The following is a 24,442-nucleotide window of genomic DNA, read 5'->3' as shown; positions in this document are numbered from 1 at the left end:
CGTTACATCGTTACTGGTTCCTTAATCGATTACGGGCACACACTCGTAGCATGTGTTGACAAATATTGGATGACGAGAAAGACGGGAGCGATTGCAGTTGGGTGTTCAGTTGCGATGCACAAAGAACAGCGATGCCACTTTCCGCTTCCCATCCGATGATCCGACAGTTGGAAGCCAAGCCCGCAGCTTCCCGTCTTGGCAGGGAATCCGCTCCGCTATTTTCTGGGGTTCCCAGGGACGCGTTGCTCTTTCCCTGTCGATGAATCTTGGGAATCTCTTCGAGCCAATCTTTCCGGAATGATGGCTCAGGGTTCCAACTAACTGCATTGTATCAAGTGATCTTGTGGCCATCTTAAAATCGGAACTTGCAAATGATTACATCCGTTCAAGGTGCACCCCAATCTCGACTCAACGCGTTTCACGGCTGTAGTGCCTGGGATTCCAATATTACACAAAGCTCTTCCTCGTCTCGCGTTAGTGCAACGCCGAAATAGCACGAGCTGGTGGGGTGCACTTCCATGCTGGATCAACGGACGGAGGGGTAAGGTGCAGTACCTGTAGGAGGGGAGGGGTAAGTGCCGGGGCAGGACCCGATCCGACGATACCGGCTTCTAGCTTTTTCTACGCAAATTTAAGAGCCTCCAGGTGCTCGGAACCTCGCGCAGTGCACCCAAGAGCACTGCATCCCACTGCTATCGTATCTCCGTTCTCCGTTTTCGTTGCAGGTTCCTTCAAAGCAAAGATTGCTGCCTCGACATTGCGCCACTCCTTCACCTTCACCATGGCTTCGAATCCCCCCGGAAGATGCTGCACCGTCGGCTTCAAGCACGAGTATGTTCCTTCCCCTCTACACTTGCAAGCGGCTTGCTGTGGGTCACTAACGGGGCAATATAGTGGAACGCCTACCGGCAAGATGGTCAGGGTCGCCGACAAGTATGATGCGTACGTTGCGACCCCGCCTGCCGATAATGCACACCAGGGTGCCGGCATCCTCATCATCCCGGACGTCATCGGCATCTGGCAAAATAGCAAGCTCATCGCCGACCAGTTCGCCGCCAACGGCTACCTGACTCTTCTCCTCGACGTCTTCAACGGCGACCCGCTCCCGCTCAACCGCCCGGCCGACTTCGACATCATGGCGTGGATCGCCAAGGGCTCTGACGGCAACAACCCGCACACCAAGGAGCATGTTGATCCCATCGTGGTGGAGGGCATCAAGGCGCTCAAGGAGGAATATGGTGTTACCAAGCTCGGTGCCGTAGGCTACTGCTTCGGGGCCAAGGTATGCCTGAACTGGACTGCCAAGAGGAGGAGGCGATCATGGATGCTGACACCCAGCCTTTCTACTGCAGTACGTCGTGCGGCACTACAAGGACGGCATCAAGGTCGGCTACGTGGCCCACCCGTCTTTCGTCGAGGAGGGCGAGCTCGAGGCCATCACGGGCCCGCTGGCCATCTCGGCCGCCGAGACCGACACCATCTTCCCCGCCGAGAAGCGCCACCGGTCCGAGGAGATCCTCAAGAAGGTCGGGCAACCGTACCAGATCAACCTGTTTTCGCAGGTCCAGCACGGCTTCGCCGTCCGCTGCGACCCAAGCATCAAGGTGCAGAAGTTTGCCAAGGAGCAGGCCTTTGCCCAGGCCGTCACCTGGTTTGATGAGTACCTGCTGTGATTGTAGGGTTGGAGTTTCGTGGCTTGGAGGCATGAGCTGCACGTTGCAATCATAAGAAATCCATGCTACTTTCAGATGTATGGCTGGCGCCGCATCCCGAATCTCATGCCTTGATTTGTTGCGATGAAATCATGGCTCTCCGCAGTCAGATCAGATCGTCCTAGTGTCCTGATGGGGCACAGTTTGAGGTCCCGTGAGCTCTGGGTCAATAGCCGGTTCATACTTGGCGATCCCCGCGACTGGCGCATACTTCTTGCAGAGAGAGCACATGTTATTGTACGCCATTTCCGCCATGTCAGTCGGACTGGCGCTCGCTGCAAAAAGGGGCCAAAGGGCCACTCACGTCTTCCTCAGCTCGCTCCCCGGATGACCTGCGGAGTATTTGATGGCGCCCTTGAGGCTGTACAGAGGGTTCCGGTCATTGAACTCGTCCGCCGGCTCGGCCAGGGGGTACTTCTCCATGTAGGCCTCGTAGGTCGGAATTTGAAACCCGAACTTGCGGTTGGGCGTTCAGCTTTGATTTGCGTAGCTGGGCTAGTTGGCTAGTGGACTCGGCTGGGCCTTGACTGGAACGGAGGTGGCGTTCATGCCAACGTATTCTGACAGGTAGAAGAAGGTGGGCGGGTCCTGGAGCCTGACCTCGTCAAATGCAATTTTTTTTGGGGGGGGGGGGGGGGAAATGAGACCTGGCTTGATGATACCGTGGATGACCTTGGAGGACTCGAACTCGCCGTGGAATAAGATGCGGCCGGTTTCCCCGAATGCGATCTGCCAATGGTCAGATAGTAGCCGAAGAAGAGCCTTGGGTTTCATGGGGCAGATTTCACAAACATTGACAAAGTACAGTTCCTCAGTTCCATCCGAGGTACGCGCCTTCAGCTTTCCTGTTATGGTACGTCCCTTTGCCGTGTGCTCGGCCGAGGCAAAGGTCCGCCCGGAAGGGAGAGCTGCTCAAGATCAGTCTTGATGAATTGTATCTGTTTAAATAGTCTCAGGGACAGAGACCTACCATCGATCAACATTGTTTCGTCCAACACATACCGCCGTGGTTCCTGGACTTGATCATCCACTGGCCGACTCGAACCGGCGGATTCGGGGCTCCGCCGGCGAGGTCATTGACGTACTCCGGCCGCCGTGCGACCGGTTGAGTGATGTCGTCTTTGACACGGTCATGGAGTGAATCATGACTTGCCGCCCGCTCCAAGCCACACCAGCAGTGCAGCGTCACCTTGGTAACTGATGTCAGCACAGGTGATGGCTCGATTGTCAAGCTCCGCGCCGACTGGATGGTGACTACGCCTCGGCTGTATTGACCTACTGCTGGGGCCTGCGACCAGTGCAAGGCAACGCAGGGCAGGGCACTCTACCCGGAGAAGCTGATGACTGAAATTGCCGTCTCCAGCATGTCCTCGGATCGTGGGCCTGGCGGGCACGCTTCGAATTAGTCTCAAGTAAGGCGATTCCAGGTTCCATATTGGCGGACCAAGGGAATCAATTATTGGGAGCCAATTGTCTCTGCAACAGACAAAACTGCATTTCAAAGTTTGTATCGTTGCTCCATGTTTGATGCCGCATCCAATGATGACTTGAATACGTCAGTTGATTTTTTAAGTAGTCCACCCTATACATGCGGCACGAGCATGATTTTCGCTTGAGGTACGGGGATGTGTGAGGGAGGTGGGAAGGAGGTCACTTTGTCTCGGCTCTTTAGGTCTCTTGGCTCCTGCAATCATGACGTGGCGGTGGCTGGCTGGGGATTTTGGGGGTTTTCGCAGCCTGGGCGCGATCCATGCCCATCAGGGCAGGTTCGCATTTCTTTGACTTTTACCCTCTTCAATGACCTTGGTGGCTTCGCCCCGGACTGGAAACTGTTGGAAGTCATCACGACACTGACAGCCCCTTGGGCGTTGGCAACGGTAACTTTTGATCGTGCTGTCTTGGCAAGAACGAGTAAAATGCCAAGCCTCGCGTAGGTTCCCGAAATGGCAAAATCGGGCCCTTCGTTGTTGATCGTCTTAGTAATACAAAAAAGGGACGAGAACTCGACAGCTTTCCGCCGAGCCCATCGTGGCCGCCGCTTACGAATTTCCATGAACGTGAGCGCATGTTGCAGAGTGTCCGAGCTTATGGCGACCTCGGAGCATGTCGGTTGCCGAGCTTCTCGCCGTTTGCAGTGGTGTTATAGCGTAGGGCATTTGCGGGGAAAGGTTTAAAAGCCCAGCCGAAGCTTTCAGCCGCTGTGCCTGTCTCGTTTCAATTGACTCGACACAAGACAGACACCCTTTGTGAAACCTTTGATACTGAAGCAACACACTCTCCCCCAACAAAATGCACGCCTACACCGAAAAACAGCTCTCCCGGTATCTGGAGTATATCGGATACCGTGGGGATGCTCGGCAGCATGCAGCCCAAGACCCTCTTGGGTGTCTGACGACCCTGCAAACCCTTCACACGGCCCGCGTGCCTTTCGAAAGCCTCTCGCTGCACTATTCAAGACACCGGCTTTTGTCTTTGGACCCGGAGGACTTGTTTACCAAAATTGTCGGGACTGGCAGGGGCGGCTACTGCATGGAGGTCAACGCCTTCTTTGCCGCTGTTCTGCGCGGTCTCGGCTTCACGCTCTTCAGCGTCGGTGGAAGAGTCAAGACCCCGAGCGGATACACGGGGTGGTAGGGTTATTTTGGGAGTCCCAACCAGTTATACCCTCGCTAATGACTGTATAGGGACCACATGGTCAACCTCGTCACCATCCAAGGCCAGCGCTACCTGGTCGACGTCGGGTTCGGGTCCAACGGGCCTCCCCATCCGGTTCCGCTGGAGGATGGTCACGAGTTCACCGGGATAGCTCCTATGCGAGGGCGGCTGCAGTACCGCAAGCTCGAGGAGCACTCGGAACCAAATCAGCGCGTGTGGCTCCTCTCGACGCAGGAGAACGAGGACGCGCCGTGGATGGATAGGTACCACTTTGTCGAAATCGAGTTCATGCCCGGCGACTTCGAGGTCATGAACCTGCGGACCATGACCACGCCGCAAAGCTTTTTCGTGCAGAGCGTCATGTGCATGCGCACGATTCCGGACGAGAAGAAGGAGAAGTCTGTCGGGCTGCTAATCCTGCACCGGGACTACGTTAAGCGGCGGATGGGACTCGTGTCTGAAATCATCGAGCAGCTCGAGAGCGAGGAGCAGAGAGTGAAAGCGTTGGAGAGGTACTTTGGCATTGTCCTGAGTCCGGAGGAGCAGAAGGGGATTCGGGGGCTCGCGAGCGAGCTGAGGCCGAAGGCGCCCCATGCATAAGGTAGGACATGGCCGAGGGCTCTGGCTTCTTGGTGCCAGAATCATCACTGACCGTTTACCCTGAGTGGCTAGGTTTGTAATTCTGCACCTTGACTGCCTTCCACGGCTTGAGCATGATCTAACTTATGACGTAATAAGGGACTGAAGTCGAAGGGTGGGGCACTGTAGCGGCGTCTAAGGCCTTGGATGCATTTCATGTTTGTCGCCTCTGTTACTCTGTTAAAATGCAGGACAAAATAATGTAATGTACGATCCATCCTCCCGACTACCCCTCTAACAAACGGTTCAAGCGTGCGTTGTTGGACTAGCAGGCCTGACATCGGTTAAAATCGAGCTGCGCGAGGTCTTGCTGCAAATGACAGACACCCTGGCTCTCGTGGCATGTGCCGAGGCGTTTTTCACAACTTCTCAACACCTCCCCTCTTATCAAAACTCTTACAGTTCATTCCAGGTCTGTTCGCGTAAAACTCAAGGTACCTAGGCATTTAGCTCTTGGTTCTGTTTTTCAGTATCTTGTCGTGTTTCTTTCTTTTATGTTCTCCCTCTTCATCACCTACTTCTTATCGTGCTTGTCTGTATCTTTCCTTTCCTTTTCCAATCCTCCTTCGTTCCTCACTTCTTATCTCTCCTATTTCTCTTCAGCGCCTGCCCTGTGCCACGCTACAAATAACCCACTTCACGAGCCAGGCCTTATTGATATCTCTCTCAGAGCCTACCGTCCACCCAATTCACTCGATCTTCGTCCTCATCCTGTGACAAAGAGGCTAGCACCGACGATTTCCTTGACACCACCCCGTCAACCGGCCGCTTGCCCGTCCGCATCCAGCGATCTCACACATTTCTCAGCAACCCATCACCCTTCACAACCGGAACCATGCCATCCAAACCCTCTCCCACCATCACACCGCTCCCCTCCCTCACTACAGAAACGCACCACATCCCACCCCACCCAACCTCGCCGATCCCCAACAGCTCGCCAACCACCGGCACAGGCAAACCCCTCCTCCTCTACCGCCGCGCCTTCCCCAACTTGCCTGTCTCAGAGAAGGCAGCGCAAACCATAGAACGCCACCTCCGCCAAGTCGGCGCCGTCGAGCCGCAGTGGCGGTACGGCATGTACGCGACCAGCCACTTCCACAGCACCACGCACGAGGTGCTCTGTGTCTTTTCCGGCAGGGCGAAGCTGCTCTTTGGCGGGGAGGGGAACCCCGGTGCGGTGGAGACGGTGGTGGAGCGCGGGGATGTGATTGTCCTGCCGGCGGGGGTTGCGCATAGGCTTGTGGCGGATTTGTCGTCGTCGTCGTCGTCCGGGCCGACTGCTGCTGCTGGAGAGGAGGAGGGGGAGGACGAGGGGGGTGCATGTAGTGGGCGGTTTGAGATGGTGGGAGGGTATCCCGTGGGCGGAGAGCAGTGGGATATGTGTTATGGACGGGAGGGGGAGGAGGGGAGGGTGCAGGGGATTAAGAGATTGGGGTGGTTTGAGAAGGATCCGATCTATGGGGATCAGGGACCTGTTTTGGAGGTATAGATAGCTATGGGGAGAAGGGCGAGGCTGTGAGGAGGTAGGTCAGTGAATGTTCAATTTGATGGAGGTTGATTCTGTAACAGTTTATTGGCAGTGAGTGGGACGACGAAAAAGCAGAGTATCTGTCAGTCTACTCAGACCACCGCCAACCAAACACCAAGTGCAGCGGCGATCATCCAGTCCGTCATCGCTGTCTCACTGGCCCGCAGCCCAGCCGCCGCGTTGTCACTGCCGCCGCCGTTTCCTCCACTGTTACTTCCGCTGCCGCTCCCACCACTCGGTTGCACGAACGTCCCGCTGCCCGATTCGCCCGTCCGCTGCAGCACGTAGATCTCGCCCGTCGAGTCCGACGACATCCACAGCCTGCCGGCGCTGTCAAACGCCAGGCCGACCGGCCGGAAGCACCTGTCTGGGCAGGCAGTGTTGTCCGGGTTGGTCAGCACATCAGTGAGGGCATCATTACTATCCGCCGCAGCAACAGGCTCGCCGGTGGCGGCGTTGAAGGCGATGGACGAGAGACGATATCCGACGGGCGAAGACCGGTCGACTGTACTCTGTCAGCCCCATGGAACTAACAAGCGAAGAATGGAGGGAGGAAAAGACTTGCAGCTCCCGCGAAATGTGATATACGCCTCCTCGCCGCCCGCCGAAAACTTGATATCCAGCGGCGCATAGTGCGCAGGGAAGGTCAGCCTCGGCGGGACATAGTCCTCGGCGCACGTCTCGTCGCGGAGCGTGCTGTTTTCCTGCACGGCGAACTGCTTGCCGACGGCCAGCCCGTCGTTCTCGGGAATTTCGTCCACCTGCCACACGGCAAAGCAGTGCGGGTACCCAAAGTTGCCGGTGCCGCCCTGGGTGCCATTCAGGTAGCCCAGGAAGTTGAGCTCTTCGCCGGGGTTGTTCTCGTGCACGTCGACGCCGTTGCGCTGGACGCCGTCGACGCTGTTCTCGACGGCGTAGATGCCGCCCGTCACGGGGTGCTCGCTCACACCGACGCTGTTGCGCAGGCCCCAACCGAGGACGGCGCCATCAGTGTTGAAGTTGTAGGGTGATGAGCTGGAGGTGAGATTGGTCAGGTTGAAGGCGCGGATTTGCGACAGGCCGTTGGTAACATCCTCGGTTTGGATCGCGTCGTTGTCGCCGCTGCCGCGGGACACGAGCAGTGTGCCGGGCTGCTTCTTGGACATGAGGAGCGTACGAGTGACGAGGTCGCTGTTGCTCATGTTGGCGACGATTGTCTGTGGTTGGCCGGTGACCCTGCCGCCTCTAGCGTCGTAGGCCCATGCAAAGACGGCTTCAGCCGACGAGGCGTATATGGTGTTGCCGTCATTGGAAAGGGCGAGTCCGTGGTTGAGCTGAGTGCTTAGCATGGCTCGATGGAGTCTTTGCTTTCATGGAAACCTTACTGTCGCCAGATCAACCAGCATGTGCGAGTGGTTGGACGCCAGACATGTCCCGCCGTTGTCGGTGAACCTGTGCCGGCTGATGCCTTGCCCGCTCTCGACGACCAGCAGAGCGCCGGTACTGTCAAAAGCAATGCTCCGAGGCTTGGTCAGACCGCCGGCGACTAGCTGCGCCTGCCATCCGCTGGCGACGACCGGAGGTGAGTATGTCGGCACAAGAATGTTGGAGCATTGCGTCTGAGCAACAGCCGCCGTGGCGTATAAGCCGGCTGCAAGAGCACCACTGACTCCTGTGTTCCTCATGCTGCCGTTGTGAAGGGATTCCAATTCCTCCAATGGTATTCCGGTAGTCGGAGGAGAGAGATAACCATCTGGAAGACCCCTCGTCCACGTGTGAGCGAAGTCAGGCCTGATAAAGTGCTGAACCGGGAGGGCGGTAACGAGCTGTGCGAGGAGACAGCGGGGCCGGACCGTCTGGTCCCAACAATCACGATGCGGGGAGAGATATGGCTCACTCTCTGCCATATTCTCTGATGTTCGCCTTCGTCCGACCACTTAGACGTCTCCTCCAACACATGAGCCTGACTGCCGGCCAAGAACGGCATGCTTGGCGTCCTGTTCCTCAGCATGGAAGCAATGAGTAACTACTCGATAGTCACGGACTCTAGGGACGGCTCGGGGGGCGTGCTCATGCCGTTTCCCCGCAAAACCAGTGCAGAGAGGCTTCCTCCCACCAATCATCCCTCGCTGTGTTGATGAGATATTGGTGGTTGGCACCTCGAGGGGTTGCACTGGACCGAAAATGGACGGCATCCATATGCACGTCCCGCCACTCTGCTGCTGCCCGGCATCACGTCCAGTTCAAGGTTTGCTCCAAATCCCACAGACGGCTTAAACTGCAGAGGCGGGGTCGTGGGTTCCGAGGGGCAAGATTGAGCCTGTAGTGCAGCTTAACCCCCACAAAGTCCTTGGTTCTGTCTTGGTGTCTGCTTTGTCTTCCAGGATCCGGCTCCGGGAATCATCCCAAGTGGCTGTCAGACAGGTCGTTACCCAGCTACTGCAGTGTCGTGTTGTTGTCTTTCCGGACTCCGGATCCAAATGGTCGTCTTGCGTGAAGCTGAGCAGGCTGGGCACTCTGTTTCTTAGCCGGCAGATACATCTTCGAGACCCCCCCCCGTCGCCTACACTGGGTTGAGCGAAAGAACTGAAATTGTTCTGACTGGAGTGACTTACACCTTGAATCCTCTCCTTTGCTCGCTCCCTCCCTCGCGTTACGAAAGACGGGGCAACATGAGGAGCATCAGGACTTTCCGGCACCTCGCCGTCACATCCACCCTCTTCCACCATACCCTCGCCCAGCCACAAGCAGGCGGCGTCACCGTCGATCCCGGCCCCATAGTATGGGTGACCGTCGACGCCTCGGGCTCCGCCAAGACAATCAAGCCGGCCGTGATCACGACCGAAGGCCACCGGGCGACGGTCTCGGAAGCCCCGTCCAGCCTCCGCACCACCGCAACGTACACGCTCTCCCCGGATGGCCGCGCATCCACCTACACCGGTCTGGCGCCCATCGCGTCGGCAACAGGCACAGGCAACAGCCTGGCCGGCGTCTTCCCCGCGTGCGACTCCAACGCCAACGTCGGGCCAGTCGAGCCCTTCTGCCTCCCCAAGGCCGGCAGCGAACTGCACCCTGGAAAGACATACTACAGTACGTCCCCCATCCCCTGCCTTATCTCACTCAGCAGCCATCCAGCCAGGCAAAACTGACCCTAACACGTCGTGGAACAAAGTCACCTGGTCCCCGACCTACTTCTCCCCACCAACCCTCCCGCTCTACCTCCAAGCCTTCTACTCATCCTCCTCCTCCTCCTCCTCCACTACCAACGAATCCTCCCCCAACGCCAAAACAGAAACAATAGGCTACACCTCCCCCTGGCAGATCCCGGCATCAACAGGCTTCCACCCCTTCACTGTCCCCGCACACTTCCTCTCCTCGCGCGGCAACACTTCCTCCTCGCACAACTACACCACCATCACCTTTGTCCTCGCCTACGCCGACAACGACACGCCCGCGACAAACGACCTAGACCGCCGCGTAGGGCCGACCGTGTATGTCACGGAGGACAGTGACAGTAGCCCCAAGCCTGGTAGCTCCGGCGGTAACAGCGAAAACGGGGGAACGAACAAAAACACAAACGCGAACACAAACACAGTCGCTATCGCCTTGCCCGTCACCGTCGTCGGCGTGCTAGTGCTACTGGGCGCGGCGTTTGTGTTTGCATGGCGCAGACACGGGCAGATGCCGGTGCTGCCGGTGATCGGGGCGCTGCTGAGGAGAAGCAGGTGGTCGGCGGTTGGCGGCGGCGGGTATGGGGTGCGGCAGAGCCGCGGGGAGAGGGTTGGCCATCATGGTAAAGGTACGGCTACGGTCGGGCCGTCGTGGGGGCATGACAAATCGGAGACGAACGTCGTGGGTGCTATTCAGCTGACGGATCGGTATAGTTGGTCGCCTACTGGACGCAGCGCGGCAGGCACGGAGCAGTTGGGTGGTGGTGGTGGTGGTGGTGGTGGTGGTGGTGGGAGGAACGTCTTCCGGGAGGAGCTGGAGCGGCAGGCGAGGCTGCGGTGATGGTGGTCGGCGGGGCGTGCTTGGAACCAGAGGCTGCTGGAGGAGAATCGGTGTCTTGTTATTTGCTGTGCTCCCTGAGGCGTTTTTGCGGTTAGCGGTGCGGTGAACGATATCGTGGTTGACCGGGCAGGTTGCAATGAGATGGTGTGGAAACCACTACCCCTGAATCACATCGGGCTTCAATCACGCAACACCTGCCAGAAGATGGCCTCCCCCGAATGAGAAATTAGGGTATATTGAAGCATGCCGCATGCATGCACGTCATCAGGGTTGTTCGATTACAAGGGTATAACTGTCTACCTCTCCCAAACAAACCCCTGGGACCTGCCTCCGGGCCAGCACCGAATGAAGCGAGTGTTGCGCTGAGCCCTCGGGTCGTCATGTCATGCCCGAGTTCCCCGTATCCAAAAACTGTCCTTCTCCTCCTTTACCCTCGAGATCTGTCAAGGAAATTCCAGGTGCTGTAGGACTGTGCCGCCGCCCATATCTCGGTGCGCCACGCTGCAAATGACCAAGGAAAAATGTGACCGTTTGTCACTGTGCTTGCCGTATCTTCTCTAGCTCTACCACCCTGTCTCCGTGGCGGGCTTGTAGAAGCCCACCGCGCTCAACCTCACTTGCTTCTTGTTCTTGATCGACACTGGTGTTGGGAAGTCGGCCGGCGAGATGGGCGAATCGGGCCGTGGGATCCCAACATCGTCGTCTTCCGCCGGATCCTCCAATATCCGGTGGGGCAGATCATTTTGCCCCTTTGGACTGGCTTGTTCCGACACCCGCCGAGAAGCACCGGCATCCCTCCGGTGCGGCCTCCGCGGTGCAGGCGCTGCCAAGGCGCTTAACGACGCTCGCTGCCTCGTCGAACCAGACTTCGGACTGTTGGTCGAGCTTGCTCTGCTGTTATTCCGCTCGAGCCCGCCGGGGCCTGGCATGGCGATGCCTTCGTCAACATGGATGAAGTTGCTGTTATCCGAAGCTGGCGTACGCAGAGACGGTTCGTACGATCTCCGGTCAATCTGGAGCGTCAATGGCTCCCCCATGCCCTTCTTCTCGGCTGCGTTTGCTTGGTTTTGTTGTCGTGGCCGCGCGCTCAATGCCCCGACCTCTTGGCGCATCGTGCTCCTCGAGGACTGCCTCGACATGCTGCCGGCTGTGCAGATGCTTTCGTTGGTCACCTGGCGGCTGAGTTGATGTTCCTCCCGGTCCATCTCCTCTTCAAATTCTGCGATGATGTCCTCCCGCATTCGCGCCCGTTTCATTCGGAGCGCCGCTAGCAGCATCTCCTCCTGTCGCGTGACCGCCATGAACCGTCCGCTGCTACCATCGTGGATGCTGCTGGCCGCGCTGTTGCGGCGGTTTGCGGCACTGCCCAAGCTCGTCCCGCTGCGTATCGATCCGTTGTCGAGACTCGGTGGCGACGGTAGGCTTTGCATGTAAACTGGAATGTCCACGCTGGTAGGCGACACCGGGGTTGAGTGTTCCGATGCTCGGGAAGCGCACCCTGACCGACCGCCCCGGTTTACTGGCGGGGCTGGGAAGTCGAACTGCGACTCGCTACGCACCTTTCTTGGCGCTTTGTTGGCCATGCTTGCTTTGGGAAGGCCAGATCCTGACGCATGAGAAACTGTACGGTCCGTCGAGGTAGTGCGAATTGATAGCCGAGATGTCTCGTGGACCAAAGCATGGCCCGACTTCGCCGACGCTTGGGAGTTCAGGGAGCTCGTTCGTGGGGCGATCTTGGGACCTTTCCCAGTTGCAGACCCCTGGTTGCCAGGGAAGTGGTGGGGGCTTAGGCCAAAGCTTGCGCGTTTCGCTGGTTTGCCCCGGGTCCCCTCATATGCCACCACGCTCGTCTGAGATATCGGAGATCGGGGGCTTGTCGGACTCGTTTGCCCATCGCTCAGTGCTGGGACGGCGAGGGAGCCCTTGGACGAGAGCTCGTAGTCATCTTCCGAGTCCGATGAGAGTGCCAAGACGCTATTCTGAAGCAGGTCGAGCTCCTGGAGACTCCGGTCCGTCCGCTTGGATGCTTTGGATGTCCTGGTGTGCCTGCTCGACACGCTGGCACAGTCACCCGGCACCGGGCTCGAGGGCGTCCCAACACCCACCAACCTCAGCTCGACAGCCGCCACTGGCGGCTGTTTAGAGGCATGAGCAGATCGCGATGCATTGGTTGCGAAAGGGGAGAGAAACGCGTTGCCAGCGGGGGCGGTGGAGGTGGGAGGCTCCAGATGGAAGTCACTGCCCTGGAACTCCTGATCCATGGCGTCCGCAAAACTTCTCTGCTCGTAGTGGTCGTAGAGATGGTACAGCTCCAAGCTAGCCTTGGTGGGCTGCTCCTTACCGCCGTCTGCCCAGCTCGCGGCGCCATACGGCGAGGCTTGTTGCGCCGAATTCTCTCTCAGCGACTCTTTTGTGGGCTTCTTCCTGATGCCGTGGTCCGTCCGCTGCTGCACTGGTGGCGGAGTCGGTGCGGGTGACGCAGACAAATTGGACGGGGATTTGGTGAACATGTCATGCCCAAGAAGGTGACCCCTGGTAACATCGGGATGAAGATGCTTTGGTGACCTGTGTTTCTGCAGCAAGGCCGACAAATCCAGCCTCGAAGGCTTTTTCTTCGCCTTCATAGCTTGGCCGGATTCCGTGAGCTCACCGTCAATGTCCAGCAGGGCCTGGGCTTTCGCTGGAAGCCCCTTCGCCATGGCCGAGTTTGATGTTTGTTGAGATATGGAAAGCGGCTGTTTGGATTTGTCATAATAAGATGTGATGGTTGAACTTGACTGCCGCCGCCGCAGGCTCGATGCATCCGTTGCGCCGTCAGGGACCATGGAACCAACGATATCAGGGTGCCTGATCAAAACCGACGGTATGACGTCTGACTCCTGCTCCCATCGCTTCTCTCGCGAATCCCCCGAGGCGACTCTTCCAACTTGTTTCGCGCCATGGCCCCGGGCCCCGCCTGTTGTCTCGGTAACTGCAATGCTGATTCCCGAGTTCGACTGTGTCTCCCACGCGGGCACCGCAAGCGAGCCGAGGTAGGGTTCCGAGGTTCCGAGGATCCTCTGCGCTTTGGTCGTCAAGTGAATTGATGCTGGTGGAGGCGGCATTGGAGGTGTTGCTTTCGGTTTCCGACCTGGGAGAGGGAAGACGAATTTCGAAGAATGCCCCATTGCGAGCTAATCCCGACTTCGCCGAGGACTACCGGCTCGCGTGCCGCTTTCAAGTATCCTGTTGGGGGTTCGGATCACTGCTATCGAGGCATCGGCGCGGTAACTTCGGAGGGACGTAGTCTTTTGAGGAATTGGTCGCGCAAAGATTCTTTCGGCAGCGTCATGCATTCCCGGGCAAGCGGTGGAGATTTTGCGGTCGTCGCATAAAGGGAGAAACCAGCGGCTTTTGGGGACCCGACAGGACGTTTGTCCCAGTGACGAAAGGGGGGCCCCGGTTCCGATCCAACGGCGATGTCATTTCCCTCTGCAAGGGACCGCCTGTCTGCGCGACACGACCGACGGGATCTCGCGTCTTATGTTCCGCTGTGTGGCAGGAGGTGGATTTCCACGGCAAATCGCAACTTTGGTTGCTGTCCCGGCCGTCATGTGCGGACCGGGGCACACCCTGGCCTCGGCAATCAGAAGGACCCCTGGCGGTCCTTGGATTCTCCACCCCCCTAGGCCGCTCAGGAGCGACGCAATTTGGCTTCAGTTGCAAGTGCAAATGATTGACTTCCGAGCGGAACGTCAACTGTCCACCATCACCGGCGAGAAAATGATGAATGCTAGTCGCAACAGTGCTACACCTTTGGGGATACCAGAGAAACAATCCAATGGTTCTCGGCAGCGAGCCCGCATCAACCCTTGGGCCCCGTCTTACGTAGTACATTGTGACACGAATCGGGTCAGGCCCCGCGACTTGGAAAGCTGGACCGTGAAGGGAAATTGGGCCCGCAGTCGGAAAACCGGCCGAGCTGGACCGGCAAAGTCAATGCTTCAAATTCAGGAATGGTTGCAAGCCGTTTTGTGTCATGACGAATGATCGTTGGCCTACCCAAGTGATCTCTTGTCCTTCCACCGCAGCGAGCAGAGCACCGGTACGAGTATCAGTATCTGGCCGATGAAACGAGCTCATCGCAGGCGCGAACGAAAGGAAGAGTGGCGGTCTGGCTGGAAAAGCTGCTTTGATCGCGTCGTTGCATGCAGAAACAGCGATCGCCGTGTCTCATTCCAGCGTGGCCGCCCGTGTTGCTTTCTGCGGAGAGAAAGCGAGCAACCGGCCTGGCTCTCTGCTGGAGATGCGGATGATCGCCCGCAATCTCTCCAAACGAAATCTCCAGCGATCGGCCCCCTCAAGCAAGGGTGTTTTGGCGAGTATCATGATCCCCGGATTTCCCAACAATCTCAAAACACTTCGGGTCGTGCAAAGAGGTCAGGTGGGCAACTTCAAATCTTCTCTTCAAACAGCTTGAAGTAGTGAACAAGGTATGTTTTGGTGATGTCAACGAGACCTGAATTGCTAACGCTGGGGTTTCTCGGTTGGACCTTCCCCTGTTGATTCCTATGGACATTGCAGAGACCTGGAAAGCTCAGACAACTGAAATCGAGCCAAGTTCGGGAGATGCCGGTATGGGACCAATAGGTACCGATAGCGTTTGAAGTGTCCACTCATCAGCCCTTGCAGTTTATCCCATTGCTGCTGGATGAGAAGTCATCATCCATCGGAAAGGCTCAACACCAGCAGCCTGGAGAACAGACATACCACAGTACACGTTCGTGTTTCAGCACAAGGTCCACGGGATCGGTTCAAAAAGCAAAAATTACCGAGTGATCTGCGATCAGCCCGTCGAGCGAAAGCATGCCGAGATGTGACCTGCAGCCACGCCCACGCGAACATCCAGCAACTCAGCGGTGCAGGCCCCACAGTGTGTGGTTCATCATTTATCGAGTCGCACTCCGAGCATTCAAGACAGATGTTATGGTGCCAACCGACTGTCCAGAACCACCAACTCCAGCTCTCACATACGCCTGCTAAATTAGCCTGCGCCACGACTCGTGGCCTTGAGAACGACAACAGTCTGGCTCACGGCGTTGCCTCGGTCTCGGCGGCCATCGCTCAGCACGATCCGGCGACGGATTCTCAATAACTAACTTACTGCTTGCAGGGGTCGTGATTCCCATGGCGTCTACGGAGGCACCTGACTGTACGGAGGTAATATCACCAACACTCGGGCTTGGACAGGTTTCTGACTTCATACCTACACAGGGCAGTCATGCCAATTGTGATGATACTCCCGAAGGCCGCCCGTTTTCGGCAAACGGAGCCCTTCTGAGCAGTTCGCCTCAAGCAATGAGGAGTTGCACTGCAAGTACTCCGTAGGTAGGCTCGACGGTTTCACAACATCGACGTGGCTCATGCGTTCCGCCAACTTGCGACCGTTGTTGTCGCCAACTCCTCGGTCCCGAACCCAAGCTGAAGGAAGGCTCGGGAAAAACAGATCCAACGACATTCACTCACCCAACTCGCAAATTACAGTAGTCCAGATCTGCACATACCTGCCGAAGCGGGACGCAAGGACAATGCGCGGGGAAGCTTGCCATCGACGCCGGCTACGTCGCATGTAACCCCAAACAGAAACTCTGTCACCTTGATTCGGCCCGTGGAAGGCTCAACTGCCGCTCGAGCCCTATATTGCGCAGAATATGCCAGCCCCAAGACCATCTCAACACTAATAAGTGGCATCTACCGTGCCGCTCAGGTCAACCGGGGGGGTGGTAGGCGGCCCCGCCCAAGCCGACGGCCCAAACGACTGCATCAATGCTAAGTTGTAGACATTGGAGTTCCCTTTACTATTGTGATTATTGTCGTTCTGTGCCGGAAAGTGCATCATCAAGACGGTCAAGAATGGTCAGCCATGCCTTCCGTGGCCCGTACAAATTGCAAGGCAAAGCAAACATCCGTCAATTCGGATGCCCAGTGACAATAACATCTAGGTCTATTCCAAAAGTCATGACGAAGAACAGGCTATTATTACCTCTGCCTGGCCGCTTGTCTATTCGAAGCCACCCATCTACCGTGCTCGCACACGCAGGGTATGTCCAACACCTGACACCCGTCGTTGTTTTGTCCAAACACGCCACCGCGGCCCCAAACCCCTGGGTCTGTCATGCTCCTGTCCGTGACCCATCCATGTAAATGCTCCAGTTCACTGCATATCGACGAGCTGTTCTCAAACTCGTCATAATAGTCCATATCCGTCTTCACCCTGGCCGACTACAACGGACTTTCCCCAACGTCGTACGCAGCACCGAAGATGATAACCCCTGACGATACCAGCACCCATCCCTCATGATCATAACCGTTCCTGTCTTAGCCCATGCCTGAAACCCTCAGAGATCGTCCCTCTAAAACTCCCTGATTCACATGCAACCCATGCTCTGAGCCAGGTGAATTCCCACAGAATCTGCATCCGGTTTGGTAACTTGGCTTGTTGAACCTCTACCAGCCCATAACCCACGCTCACCTCCCCCTGTCTCAATCATCAATCTTGCGCCCCCTAGACGACGGTGTGCGCTCATGAAACATCAGCGGCGACGCAGGCCTCGACGAAGAGAGTGCGGCGCCGCGAGCCGAATCGAGCGGGTTCACGGAGAGCCTGTCCTGGTCGAGATAGCGCGGCGTGCCTTCGACGGTGGTCTTTTCGTAGCTGGCGATGGTTATGGGCGGCGGCCGGGCGCGCTTGCGCTCGGGGAGGCTGTACATATAAGCCGCGCCGAGGACGAGGGTTGTGCCGAGCAGGAACTGTAGGTACAGGCGTAAGGTTAGTTGATTCGCTGAAGGAAAGGGACTGGGACGGGGAGGGACGCACGGATGAGGTGACCTTGAAGTCGAAGAAGATGAGGCTGAAGAGGCAGCTGACGACGATGCTGATGCTCGTGGCGAAGTTCTTGGCGATGTTGTCGGCGTAGTTGATGCACAGCGATGCCAGAATACCGCCGATGGCTTGGAGGACGATAGCCATCCATACGACACTGTTGTATCCATCAAAGAAGCCGTGCTTGGCTATCTCCTTGCCGTCGTTGACAATGACGCCAATCAAGGCGGGAAACAATGAGTAAAATGACAGCTGGATGTTCCTTGTCCAGACCGAAGCCGGGCTGTTCGAGTCCTTGAGCAGCTTCTCAAAGTAGACGCCCGTCAATCCCGACACGACCGCCGCCACGAGAACTGCCGTCAGCCCGACGGCGTAGTTCATCTTGGGCCCACCCTCCAGATCCTCGGCGATACCCTCGTATGTCGCAGACCGCTTGGCGAGCTCGCTCACCAACTGATCCACGCCCCGTTTCGTCAGCTCTCTGGCAGCCTCCACAACGCCGCCGGCAGCCTGCCCTAGTTCGTGCATCGATCGCGGGAAAAAGTGGTCGCTGAAGTCGTGGATATTCAGTGTCAAGTCTTTGGCGTTCGACGAAGGCAGGGAGACGACCGACACGCCCGCGGTGAGCACAATGAGCGATAGCCAGCGCCTAATCCCCAAGGTGCATCCCATCAGGAGGATCATGAAAACGGCTGTCGTGATGATCTGCCAGCAAGTCAGCCCACACATGCCGTCCCATTGAGCCGGAAACCTCAGATCGCCTGCCCACCTTCAACTGGTACAGCACCTGAAAATGCACGGCATCCAGGTTGCTCAGCGCCGCGTACTGCAGCGTATTCTCCAGCGTGTACAGCACCGCCGGGATGGCCAGCTTCCAGCCGTCGCCCGAAAACACCTGGTTGTAGATTTGCTCGAACAGCACCGTCACGGGCGTCTGCGGCGCCAGGCTCCGCGACACCTCGTGCATGGAGAAGGTCAGGGATATCGCAAGCTTGATGATCTCGTTGAGGAGGACGGCGGTCGAGGTAAAGTAGCGGTGGTCGCCTGGCGGGGTCATGATTCGCGAGTAGTGCATGATCTGGTAGGGGGGGCGTCAGAGGTGGGCATGCGACAGCCGAGGGGAATGGTGGGCTTACTAGAATTAGAGCCGAGTTTTGAAGCATCAACTGGATTCGGACTGTCAGTAGCTCGTCCGTCTTTCCAAATACCAACGAGGGCATACCGTGAGCAGCGATGCCTGCTTCAATGGCATGCCGAGTAGGGTCGGGCCCGTCGTAATCTTTGGGCTGTGGAGTGCCATGTTGGGTGCAGCGATTGTTCGGCCGCTGTTGGCCAGCAACGTCGGAGGTTTCGTCCTCTTCTATGGGCTAAAGGGGTCGAATCACTGTCTTGAAAGTGTTGGGTCTCTTCGTGGGCGAGAGATTCAGAGCGGAAGCGGCTCTCCTGTGGTGTTTGCGGGAGAGGCTGGCTTTTTCCGACGTCACTGGACAGAAAATTGGCGGCGCAATGCACGGTCGCGTGCCCTTGATCCTGCAGGTGCCAGGGGGCTGCAGCACCCACGCGGCGGGTTTCGGCACGATTCGAGATGGCAACGATTACCCAACGATGGTAATGTCGTCGTCTCAGGCAAGATTTCCAGGACTGACGGCTATAGTTGTCAGCGAAGGGGGAAAGGGTGGCTGTTTTCTTTTGCAGGTTGAAGAGGCGCGATCGTCTGTCAAACTCAAGCTTGGACGGACAAAGCTTCCACCGGTCCGTCCGCGGCACAGCAGGCACTTTTCGAAGAGGGTCTCATGACTCAAATGCACTTTGCCTCTTGAGAGACGAGTCGTCTGTATTACCAAAACCTGCCAGAGAGAAAGTTCATCAATAAGTGTTCCAGGAAGTGCTTCTCCATCCTCCCTCGGACGTCATTTTAACGAGAGGCACCGCCGCCCATCTTGTCTCCACTTCCCCTGCTTGACTTCCCCCTTTCCTTCCAAACCAAAGGCTGAACGAGTGCCGACGACTGCGTTCTTCACTGCCGTCCGTGGGCATGGCCGACCCCGACTTTGTACAATATTGGAGGGTCATAAGACATGTCGCCGCCACAGTTTACGTCCAGTGACCCCATACGCTACCCCTTTCCAGCAAAACTTGCCATGCCGGCGGCATGCAGTGTAACACGAGTCGGATCTTGAGCCCGGCCGCCGGAAGTGGAACCTCCCCGAATTCTTGGCTTGGCATCCCGGCCCCGTGGGCTCGGCCTGACCCACGCGGAGCTGACTCGGCTCGGGCCCTCTTGTTCCGTGCATGGGTCATCTGAGCTATCTATTACAGTTGCCTTACCAGCCATGCTTACTGGCAAATATCCAGCGGAGAACTTCCACCACACCAGGCATCTCGAAACACATTCCCGACTCATTAGTCCAGCGCAGAAGTGCTGTCTCGTCGTCCTCCTCCTCCTCCACGGTCTTCTGGCCCAGCTTGGACAAAGCAAAACCCTTTATCTCCCTCTGTGCCCGGTTCAATCCCTCGCACAGACGGTCCAACTCGGCGGATATTGGGCAATCCGACCAAGGGGCAGCCGACGGGTACTTGCAGGTATCGCATTCGTGCTTGGCAAGTTTCACGGCTTCGTCAATTACGAACGACGACTTGTTGTGACTGACAGCGCCCCAAAGGGATCCGAGTGCGGCGAAATGCCAACCTTGTGGAGAACTTTTATGAACGGGTGGGCACGGGAATTTCAGAAGCGGAAGTTGCCATCCTTGGACCTGACGTTGGTGCACGAAATCGCTTGCTCGGATCCCTCAGGGGCGCTATCGATCTCCTTCCGAAGTCCCTCCACGGTTTAGAGAACGTGATACCGGATGAGAACGTGATACCGCATCCATGTAAGAGCGCGATGGATTTAGTGTGTCAAGTGAATTGGGTTCAGTCAGTACTGGGAATCAAAAGAAACAACCGGAGTATAGGTTCATGATCCACAATCACTCCAGATTTTCTCAGGCAAACGCGCCAGGAGCTCGTAGTTCTCCCAAGTTTCGAGATATAAGAAACTTGAAGGGAACCGCCTTCTGCCTAGCGGAAATATTTCTAGAAGACACATGATATCCATATAGCGGACACATAATGTCTACGTGGAAGACACATAATATTTATATAGAAGATACCTTGGTACGTAATTTCTACGTAAGGCACATGATATGTACCATATCTAGCAGTTGAGCTGGAGAGATAAGGTAGAGAGGGTTGGGTTTCCCAGCTTATGAAGGAATTATGGCGCAACCAGTGCTGAGGAAGATACCACTAAGTCAGCACAAATCCGGTTGTCAGCCGTGGAAACTCAAAGTGCGAATAGTATATCAAGTACAAGCGACGACAAATAAAGTAGGTAACTAACTAAGTTACTGAACATCTCCGGATTGTTATCGTCGTACGTTATCTCCAAGCTCCTGGATTATCCTCACTACCTTTATATACAAAGGACAAGCTTATACATATCTAGAGACATCGGCACAAAGAGTCAAGTTGATGAAGAGTTATGGTGAATCAAGACCGGTGGATCCAGTCCAGCATCTCGCTTGCACGGTGCCTCCTATCTACATTAGATGACGGAGCCATCCTTGACCTTACGATAAGCAAAAGTTTTGGTTATTCATTGTGGCCGAACTCAGCAGAGGTTTCAGCAACGCTGCACACAGAACTCGATTGAGTGCAAATATGTCAATGTTGTCATGGACTACCATCCTCTTCCGCCAGGCGGAGCCCGTTTTGGAATCTGTGGTTGACAGGTTAAGTACCATACATGTCTTACTGAGAAAGGGGAACTAGAAACGGGCCAAGATGCACTAACCACAAGCAAAAGCCTGTTTCGAGCTCAGCCGCCTGTGAACCTTCACGACGTGATATCACCAGTTCCACGATATAACCCAGTAAACTCGACATTGGAAGGCTATCAACCTGAATCAGAAGTTAGAGGTATATGACGCCCGCCCATTCATTCGCGAAACGGTGAAAACATCAACGAGATGCCGCTGAGCCCGGCGTTCTTTGCCTGGCAGTCCCCTCCGGATCCGCTTTCTGCGCGGTCGCAGCCACCTTCTCCGGCTTGGCCATGAACATAGCGTAGAGTCCTCCGAGACCGAGTGCGCCGACACCGAGGTAACTTGAGATTCGTCAAGGTTAGCATAAAAACCTCCAGCACAGGCGCTGTTGTGGGAGGGAGTGACTTACATGAGATTCTTGTTGGGATTTGTGCCGTCCTTGTTGTACACCTTGGCTGTTCCCTTGTCCCCGACTTCACTCTGCGGGTCGGTGCTTGCGAGTCGAGTTTGAGCTGGCAGCACACGGGATGACTGCGGCAGCGCGGGGCGCAGGGCGGTGCGGGCGACGGCTGGTCTGGCGAGCTTCATGGTGGTGATGCTGGTGGTTTGCGACGGTGTGAGTTTCTGAGCGGTGTACTGACAAAAGTAAAGGTGAGACTTCAGTTGGATTAGAGGGTCTTCTGGCTGAAGATAAGTTCCAATGGCAACAGTTCGAGCCCGATGTTTATTTGATCGCTGGTCGAGACCCATGACATCATCGCTCCACGGTGTGCTCCCACCACCAAACCTTCATGTTGTTCGAAAATACCGAGCCTGGCAGCATTTGCAAGCAACAAAGAGGCGGGTAATACCTCGGTATGATATGTCGTCACCTCATTGAGGCCGGGGTCTTCGACTAAACCGATGGCGTTCTCGGATGGTAACTTGATTGGGAGCTAGGGTGCCTCGAGGCTATTATGGGTATCGCTCGCACCCGGGCCGGGCTGTACTCGGTTGCTTCGGTCAAACGAGGAAGAACGCGCTGAACTCCCCTAACTCGACGGCTTTCCCATCCATAACCCCATCACAGTACGCCTCACCCATATACTTGAACAACCTCTTCTCCCGCCTCTCCATGCAGAGCGGCCTCAGCACAAACGGAATCCGCCCGCCACAGAACACCACAACAACATCCCCGGCTGCCGCGTCCGCGGGACCCATGCCCAGATATCCCTCGGTCGTCACAAACGGCCGCTTTCCCACGAAAACCTTCATGGTTTCCCGGTAATAATCCCCGACCTCCCCTCTATCCAGTCTGCCGTGGAGATCCCACGCCTCAGCCCACCTATCCTGCTCCTCGCTGCTACTCAGGCCAGCACACTCGACAAAGAACTCCAAAAACTCCAGCACCTGCCCGTGGTACACCACCGCCTCAGCCGGCGCGCGGTGCATACCCTCGGCTTTTGTCCAGTATAAGTCCCCAATCGGAACCCGCCACCGCGCCTCGGCTCTGCGTTCCTGGCTCCCGTACAGCCGAGGCAACCCATCATCTTGTGCCATGGCCCGCTGGAACAGCGCGTCGACCTGCCGCAGGAACCCCAGAAATCGTGCCGCGGCCGTCGGGCCCTCCCACCCCATATCGTCCCACGCGCCGCCGTCGGCGACGGCCGCGATCGTGTCGACGAGGTAGCCTCCCAGGCCTAACACGGATTCCTCATCTGTCGGGCAGGCGCACGGTGGTGCAAGCTGGGTGTTAGTGATGTCGCAATCGTGCGTGTACGCAACAGGCCTGACATGGAGTTCACTGCCGCAGGCCGCAAACAAGTGCACATCGACGACCTCGTTGACGGTGTAAAACGACGGCTTCAAACCCCCCCGCCAGTCGGGCACCCACGAGGGGAGATGCGCCGCGAGCGCGGGGTCTCCAGGGGACTTGGGAAACTGCGAGAAGCAGAGGATATTGACCTTCCCTGACGCGGGGTTGGTGATCATGGCGCGGGCAGCACGCGTCAGCATCCGGGCCTCGGCCTCGGGCAGGGACTGGTCTGTGTAATCGGGTCTGAGGCCCAGGTGGTCCCCGTCAACAGCCAGGTCCAGCATGGAGAAAACACGGTCGCGGGGGAGGGTGGCCTGGGTGTTGTGCTCGACGTAGAGCTTACGGAGAAGGGCGTGTAGTTGGTCGCCTGTTGCATCGGGCAGGCCGCGGTCGAACTTGCGGCGGCGCTGGCGGCAGCTGAAGAGGCGGGCGGTGGGCTCGTTGACGATGTCGTCTAGTGCGGACCACGGGAGATCATTGGCGGCGCCGCCCCGGAGAAGGTCAAGAAGATCCCGTTTGGCGATGGCGTACTGGAGGATTTGTATGGCCAGCATGACCAGTTCGGCGGGGAGCGTCTTGGTGCCGCAGACGAAGACGGTGTCCGGGCAGAGGCAGAATTCTTGGACTATCCAGGCCCGGCTGAACCACGGCCGTCTGAACCAGTGCGTGAGCGCCCGCGCGTGAATGAGCGGGGCGAACGTTTTGGCCGCTGTCCGCATGAGGGCTTGGAACGAGACGGTCCCCGGGTCGGATGGCTGGGGGTTGTTCACGATTTGGTGTAGGAGGTGCCATTTCTCGTGCGAGTAGTAGCCCTCGATGCCCCAGTCCCGCGCGGCCTGGCCAATACTCTGCCAGGCGTCCATCAACAAGTCAGAGCGCTCCGCGGCTGGCCCGAGCCACACAAGCACCTGCTGGGCGTTCCGGTAGATGGAGCCCATCAGGCTCACCTGAGCGGCCTTTTCAGCGTAGTCTTCTTGGTTGATGCAAATCTGGTCGATCCATAACCGGACGGGCTTCCGAGGATGACGAAAATGGAACAGGGCGGTTTGCAGGGATTCGGTGATGGCCAAGGCCTTGGGTTTGCGAGCATTGCCCTGGTTGCTGTTAGAAGCGACGACGAGGATCGAGTGATCTTTGGGTCCAAGGCCCCAAGTATATGAAAGTGCGTTGTATCGCTGTGACGACTGCCCGGTTTCGGCGACGAAGATGCGACAGCAGAGCTCATGTCCTGCGGCAGATGGCAGGAGTTCCAGCAGGCGAAACTCTGGTGTGCCAGTTCCTGTGTTGTTCAACTTGGCTGCCGTGTAGCAGAAGGGAGGATAACGGTGCGTGGCCGGTGGCCTGGGCATTCTGATTGTATATGCAGTGATGAGTGGAGGTTTCTGTGGTAAGACTCCTTTATGCGTCCGAGACAAGAAGAGTAGGAGGGCCGAGGGCGCGGCGTCAAGTTAT

General features: G+C 57.1%; 13 protein-coding genes across 13 annotated transcripts; 6 read left to right on the top strand and 7 right to left on the bottom strand.

Annotated features, from left to right (window-relative positions):
- Positions 1-781: 781 nt before the first annotated feature.
- Positions 782-1,673, top strand: N657DRAFT_582457 (alpha/beta-hydrolase; the record flags this gene model as incomplete). Its single annotated transcript, XM_062789613.1, has 3 exons — positions 782-831; positions 895-1,282; positions 1,353-1,673. The coding sequence occupies 3 exons, from the start codon at positions 782-784 to the stop codon at positions 1,671-1,673; spliced, it is 759 nt and encodes a 252-aa protein (XP_062642828.1).
- A 150-nt stretch (positions 1,674-1,823) lies between these two features.
- Positions 1,824-3,146, bottom strand: N657DRAFT_637582 (uncharacterized protein; the record flags this gene model as incomplete). Its single annotated transcript, XM_062791520.1, has 7 exons — positions 1,824-1,977; positions 2,017-2,168; positions 2,241-2,312; positions 2,385-2,441; positions 2,505-2,620; positions 2,715-3,000; positions 3,036-3,146. The coding sequence occupies 7 exons, from the start codon at positions 3,144-3,146 to the stop codon at positions 1,824-1,826; spliced, it is 948 nt and encodes a 315-aa protein (XP_062642827.1).
- N657DRAFT_320398 (uncharacterized protein) lies at positions 2,990-4,271 on the top strand. The gene is made up of 3 exons (XM_062786789.1): positions 2,990-3,642; positions 3,706-3,880; positions 3,946-4,271. The coding sequence occupies exons 1-3, from the start codon at positions 3,338-3,340 to the stop codon at positions 4,102-4,104; spliced, it is 639 nt and encodes a 212-aa protein (XP_062642826.1). The 5' UTR covers positions 2,990-3,337; the 3' UTR covers positions 4,105-4,271.
- On the top strand, positions 4,215-5,118 carry N657DRAFT_650604 (cysteine proteinase). Its single transcript, XM_062793983.1, has 2 exons — positions 4,215-4,342; positions 4,397-5,118. Exons 1-2 carry the CDS (start codon positions 4,242-4,244, stop codon positions 4,965-4,967), a joined length of 672 nt encoding a protein of 223 aa, XP_062642825.1. The 5' UTR covers positions 4,215-4,241; the 3' UTR covers positions 4,968-5,118.
- A 723-nt stretch (positions 5,119-5,841) lies between these two features.
- Positions 5,842-6,495, top strand: N657DRAFT_684736 (uncharacterized protein; the record flags this gene model as incomplete). The annotated part of the gene is made up of 1 exon (XM_062796710.1): positions 5,842-6,495. The coding sequence occupies one exon, from the start codon at positions 5,842-5,844 to the stop codon at positions 6,493-6,495; it is 654 nt and encodes a 217-aa protein (XP_062642824.1).
- A 57-nt stretch (positions 6,496-6,552) lies between these two features.
- On the bottom strand, positions 6,553-8,481 carry N657DRAFT_650601 (soluble quino protein glucose dehydrogenase). Its single transcript, XM_062793982.1, has 3 exons — positions 7,899-8,481; positions 7,100-7,847; positions 6,553-7,039 (listed from the first exon to the last, which is right to left on the bottom strand). Exons 1-3 carry the CDS (start codon positions 8,418-8,420, stop codon positions 6,627-6,629), a joined length of 1,683 nt encoding a protein of 560 aa, XP_062642823.1. The 5' UTR covers positions 8,421-8,481; the 3' UTR covers positions 6,553-6,626.
- Positions 8,482-9,185: 704 nt separating this feature from the next.
- On the top strand, positions 9,186-10,524 carry N657DRAFT_684734 (uncharacterized protein; the record flags this gene model as incomplete). The annotated part of the gene is made up of 2 exons (XM_062796709.1): positions 9,186-9,603; positions 9,686-10,524. The coding sequence occupies 2 exons, from the start codon at positions 9,186-9,188 to the stop codon at positions 10,522-10,524; spliced, it is 1,257 nt and encodes a 418-aa protein (XP_062642822.1).
- A 127-nt stretch (positions 10,525-10,651) lies between these two features.
- N657DRAFT_320023 (uncharacterized protein) lies at positions 10,652-11,039 on the top strand. Its single transcript, XM_062786787.1, has one exon. It carries the CDS (start codon positions 10,779-10,781, stop codon positions 10,989-10,991), a length of 213 nt encoding a protein of 70 aa, XP_062642821.1. The 5' UTR covers positions 10,652-10,778; the 3' UTR covers positions 10,992-11,039.
- Positions 11,040-11,087: 48 nt separating this feature from the next.
- N657DRAFT_684733 (uncharacterized protein) lies at positions 11,088-13,628 on the bottom strand (the record flags this gene model as incomplete). The annotated part of the gene is made up of 1 exon (XM_062796708.1): positions 11,088-13,628. The coding sequence occupies one exon, from the start codon at positions 13,626-13,628 to the stop codon at positions 11,088-11,090; it is 2,541 nt and encodes an 846-aa protein (XP_062642820.1).
- A 143-nt stretch (positions 13,629-13,771) lies between these two features.
- On the bottom strand, positions 13,772-14,752 carry N657DRAFT_320025 (uncharacterized protein). The gene has a single exon (XM_062786788.1). The coding sequence runs from the start codon at positions 14,398-14,400 to the stop codon at positions 13,852-13,854; it is 549 nt and encodes a 182-aa protein (XP_062642819.1). The 5' UTR covers positions 14,401-14,752; the 3' UTR covers positions 13,772-13,851.
- Positions 14,753-16,552: 1,800 nt separating this feature from the next.
- Positions 16,553-19,071, bottom strand: N657DRAFT_605169 (nucleotide-sugar transporter). Its single transcript, XM_062790183.1, has 5 exons — positions 18,609-19,071; positions 18,523-18,552; positions 18,156-18,464; positions 17,381-18,091; positions 16,553-17,313 (listed from the first exon to the last, which is right to left on the bottom strand). The coding sequence occupies exons 1-5, from the start codon at positions 18,684-18,686 to the stop codon at positions 17,047-17,049; spliced, it is 1,395 nt and encodes a 464-aa protein (XP_062642818.1). The 5' UTR covers positions 18,687-19,071; the 3' UTR covers positions 16,553-17,046.
- A 2,320-nt stretch (positions 19,072-21,391) lies between these two features.
- Positions 21,392-21,783, bottom strand: N657DRAFT_684731 (uncharacterized protein; the record flags this gene model as incomplete). Its single annotated transcript, XM_062796707.1, has 2 exons — positions 21,392-21,536; positions 21,605-21,783. The coding sequence occupies 2 exons, from the start codon at positions 21,781-21,783 to the stop codon at positions 21,392-21,394; spliced, it is 324 nt and encodes a 107-aa protein (XP_062642817.1).
- Positions 21,784-22,197: 414 nt separating this feature from the next.
- N657DRAFT_582468 (HET-domain-containing protein) lies at positions 22,198-24,339 on the bottom strand (the record flags this gene model as incomplete). The annotated part of the gene is made up of 2 exons (XM_062789615.1): positions 22,198-22,920; positions 22,969-24,339. 2 exons carry the CDS (start codon positions 24,337-24,339, stop codon positions 22,198-22,200), a joined length of 2,094 nt encoding a protein of 697 aa, XP_062642816.1.
- Positions 24,340-24,442: the final 103 nt, after the last annotated feature.

The sequence above is a fragment of the Parathielavia appendiculata genome, assembly GCF_033297405.1.
Source record: "Parathielavia appendiculata strain CBS 731.68 unplaced genomic scaffold N657scaffold_32, whole genome shotgun sequence".
Classification (NCBI taxonomy): domain Eukaryota; kingdom Fungi; phylum Ascomycota; class Sordariomycetes; order Sordariales; family Chaetomiaceae; genus Parathielavia; species Parathielavia appendiculata.
This window is presented reverse-complemented; position numbering and strand designations above follow the sequence as displayed.

What these genes read in the sequence shown, in the direction of transcription:
- N657DRAFT_320398 (XM_062786789.1), top strand. Translation starts at nt 3,338, where the DNA reads ATGTGTGAGGGAGGTGGGAAGGAGGTCACTTTGTCTCGGCTCTTTAGG. An exon ending in AGTAAAATGCCAAGCCTCGC is followed by an intron (nt 3,643 to 3,705) that starts GTAGGTTCCCGA and finishes AATACAAAAAAG; the next exon opens with GGACGAGAACTCGACAGCTT. An exon ending in TAGGGCATTTGCGGGGAAAG is followed by an intron (nt 3,881 to 3,945) that starts GTTTAAAAGCCC and finishes ACTCGACACAAG; the next exon opens with ACAGACACCCTTTGTGAAAC.
- N657DRAFT_650604 (XM_062793983.1), top strand. Translation starts at nt 4,242, where the DNA reads ATGGAGGTCAACGCCTTCTTTGCCGCTGTTCTGCGCGGTCTCGGCTTC. An exon ending in CCGAGCGGATACACGGGGTG is followed by an intron (nt 4,343 to 4,396) that starts GTAGGGTTATTT and finishes ATGACTGTATAG; the next exon opens with GGACCACATGGTCAACCTCG.
- N657DRAFT_650601 (XM_062793982.1), bottom strand. Translation starts at nt 8,420, where the DNA reads ATGGCAGAGAGTGAGCCATATCTCTCCCCGCATCGTGATTGTTGGGAC. An exon ending in TGCTGGTTGATCTGGCGACA is followed by an intron (nt 7,848 to 7,898) that starts GTAAGGTTTCCA and finishes CTAAGCACTCAG; the next exon opens with CTCAACCACGGACTCGCCCT. An exon ending in TATCACATTTCGCGGGAGCT is followed by an intron (nt 7,040 to 7,099) that starts GCAAGTCTTTTC and finishes GACAGAGTACAG; the next exon opens with TCGACCGGTCTTCGCCCGTC.
- N657DRAFT_320023 (XM_062786787.1), top strand. Translation starts at nt 10,779, where the DNA reads ATGCACGTCATCAGGGTTGTTCGATTACAAGGGTATAACTGTCTACCT.
- N657DRAFT_320025 (XM_062786788.1), bottom strand. Translation starts at nt 14,400, where the DNA reads ATGTACTACGTAAGACGGGGCCCAAGGGTTGATGCGGGCTCGCTGCCG.
- N657DRAFT_605169 (XM_062790183.1), bottom strand. Translation starts at nt 18,686, where the DNA reads ATGGCACTCCACAGCCCAAAGATTACGACGGGCCCGACCCTACTCGGC. An exon ending in AGCAGGCATCGCTGCTCACG is followed by an intron (nt 18,553 to 18,608) that starts GTATGCCCTCGT and finishes GTCCGAATCCAG; the next exon opens with TTGATGCTTCAAAACTCGGC. An exon ending in AGGTGCTGTACCAGTTGAAG is followed by an intron (nt 18,092 to 18,155) that starts GTGGGCAGGCGA and finishes ACTTGCTGGCAG; the next exon opens with ATCATCACGACAGCCGTTTT.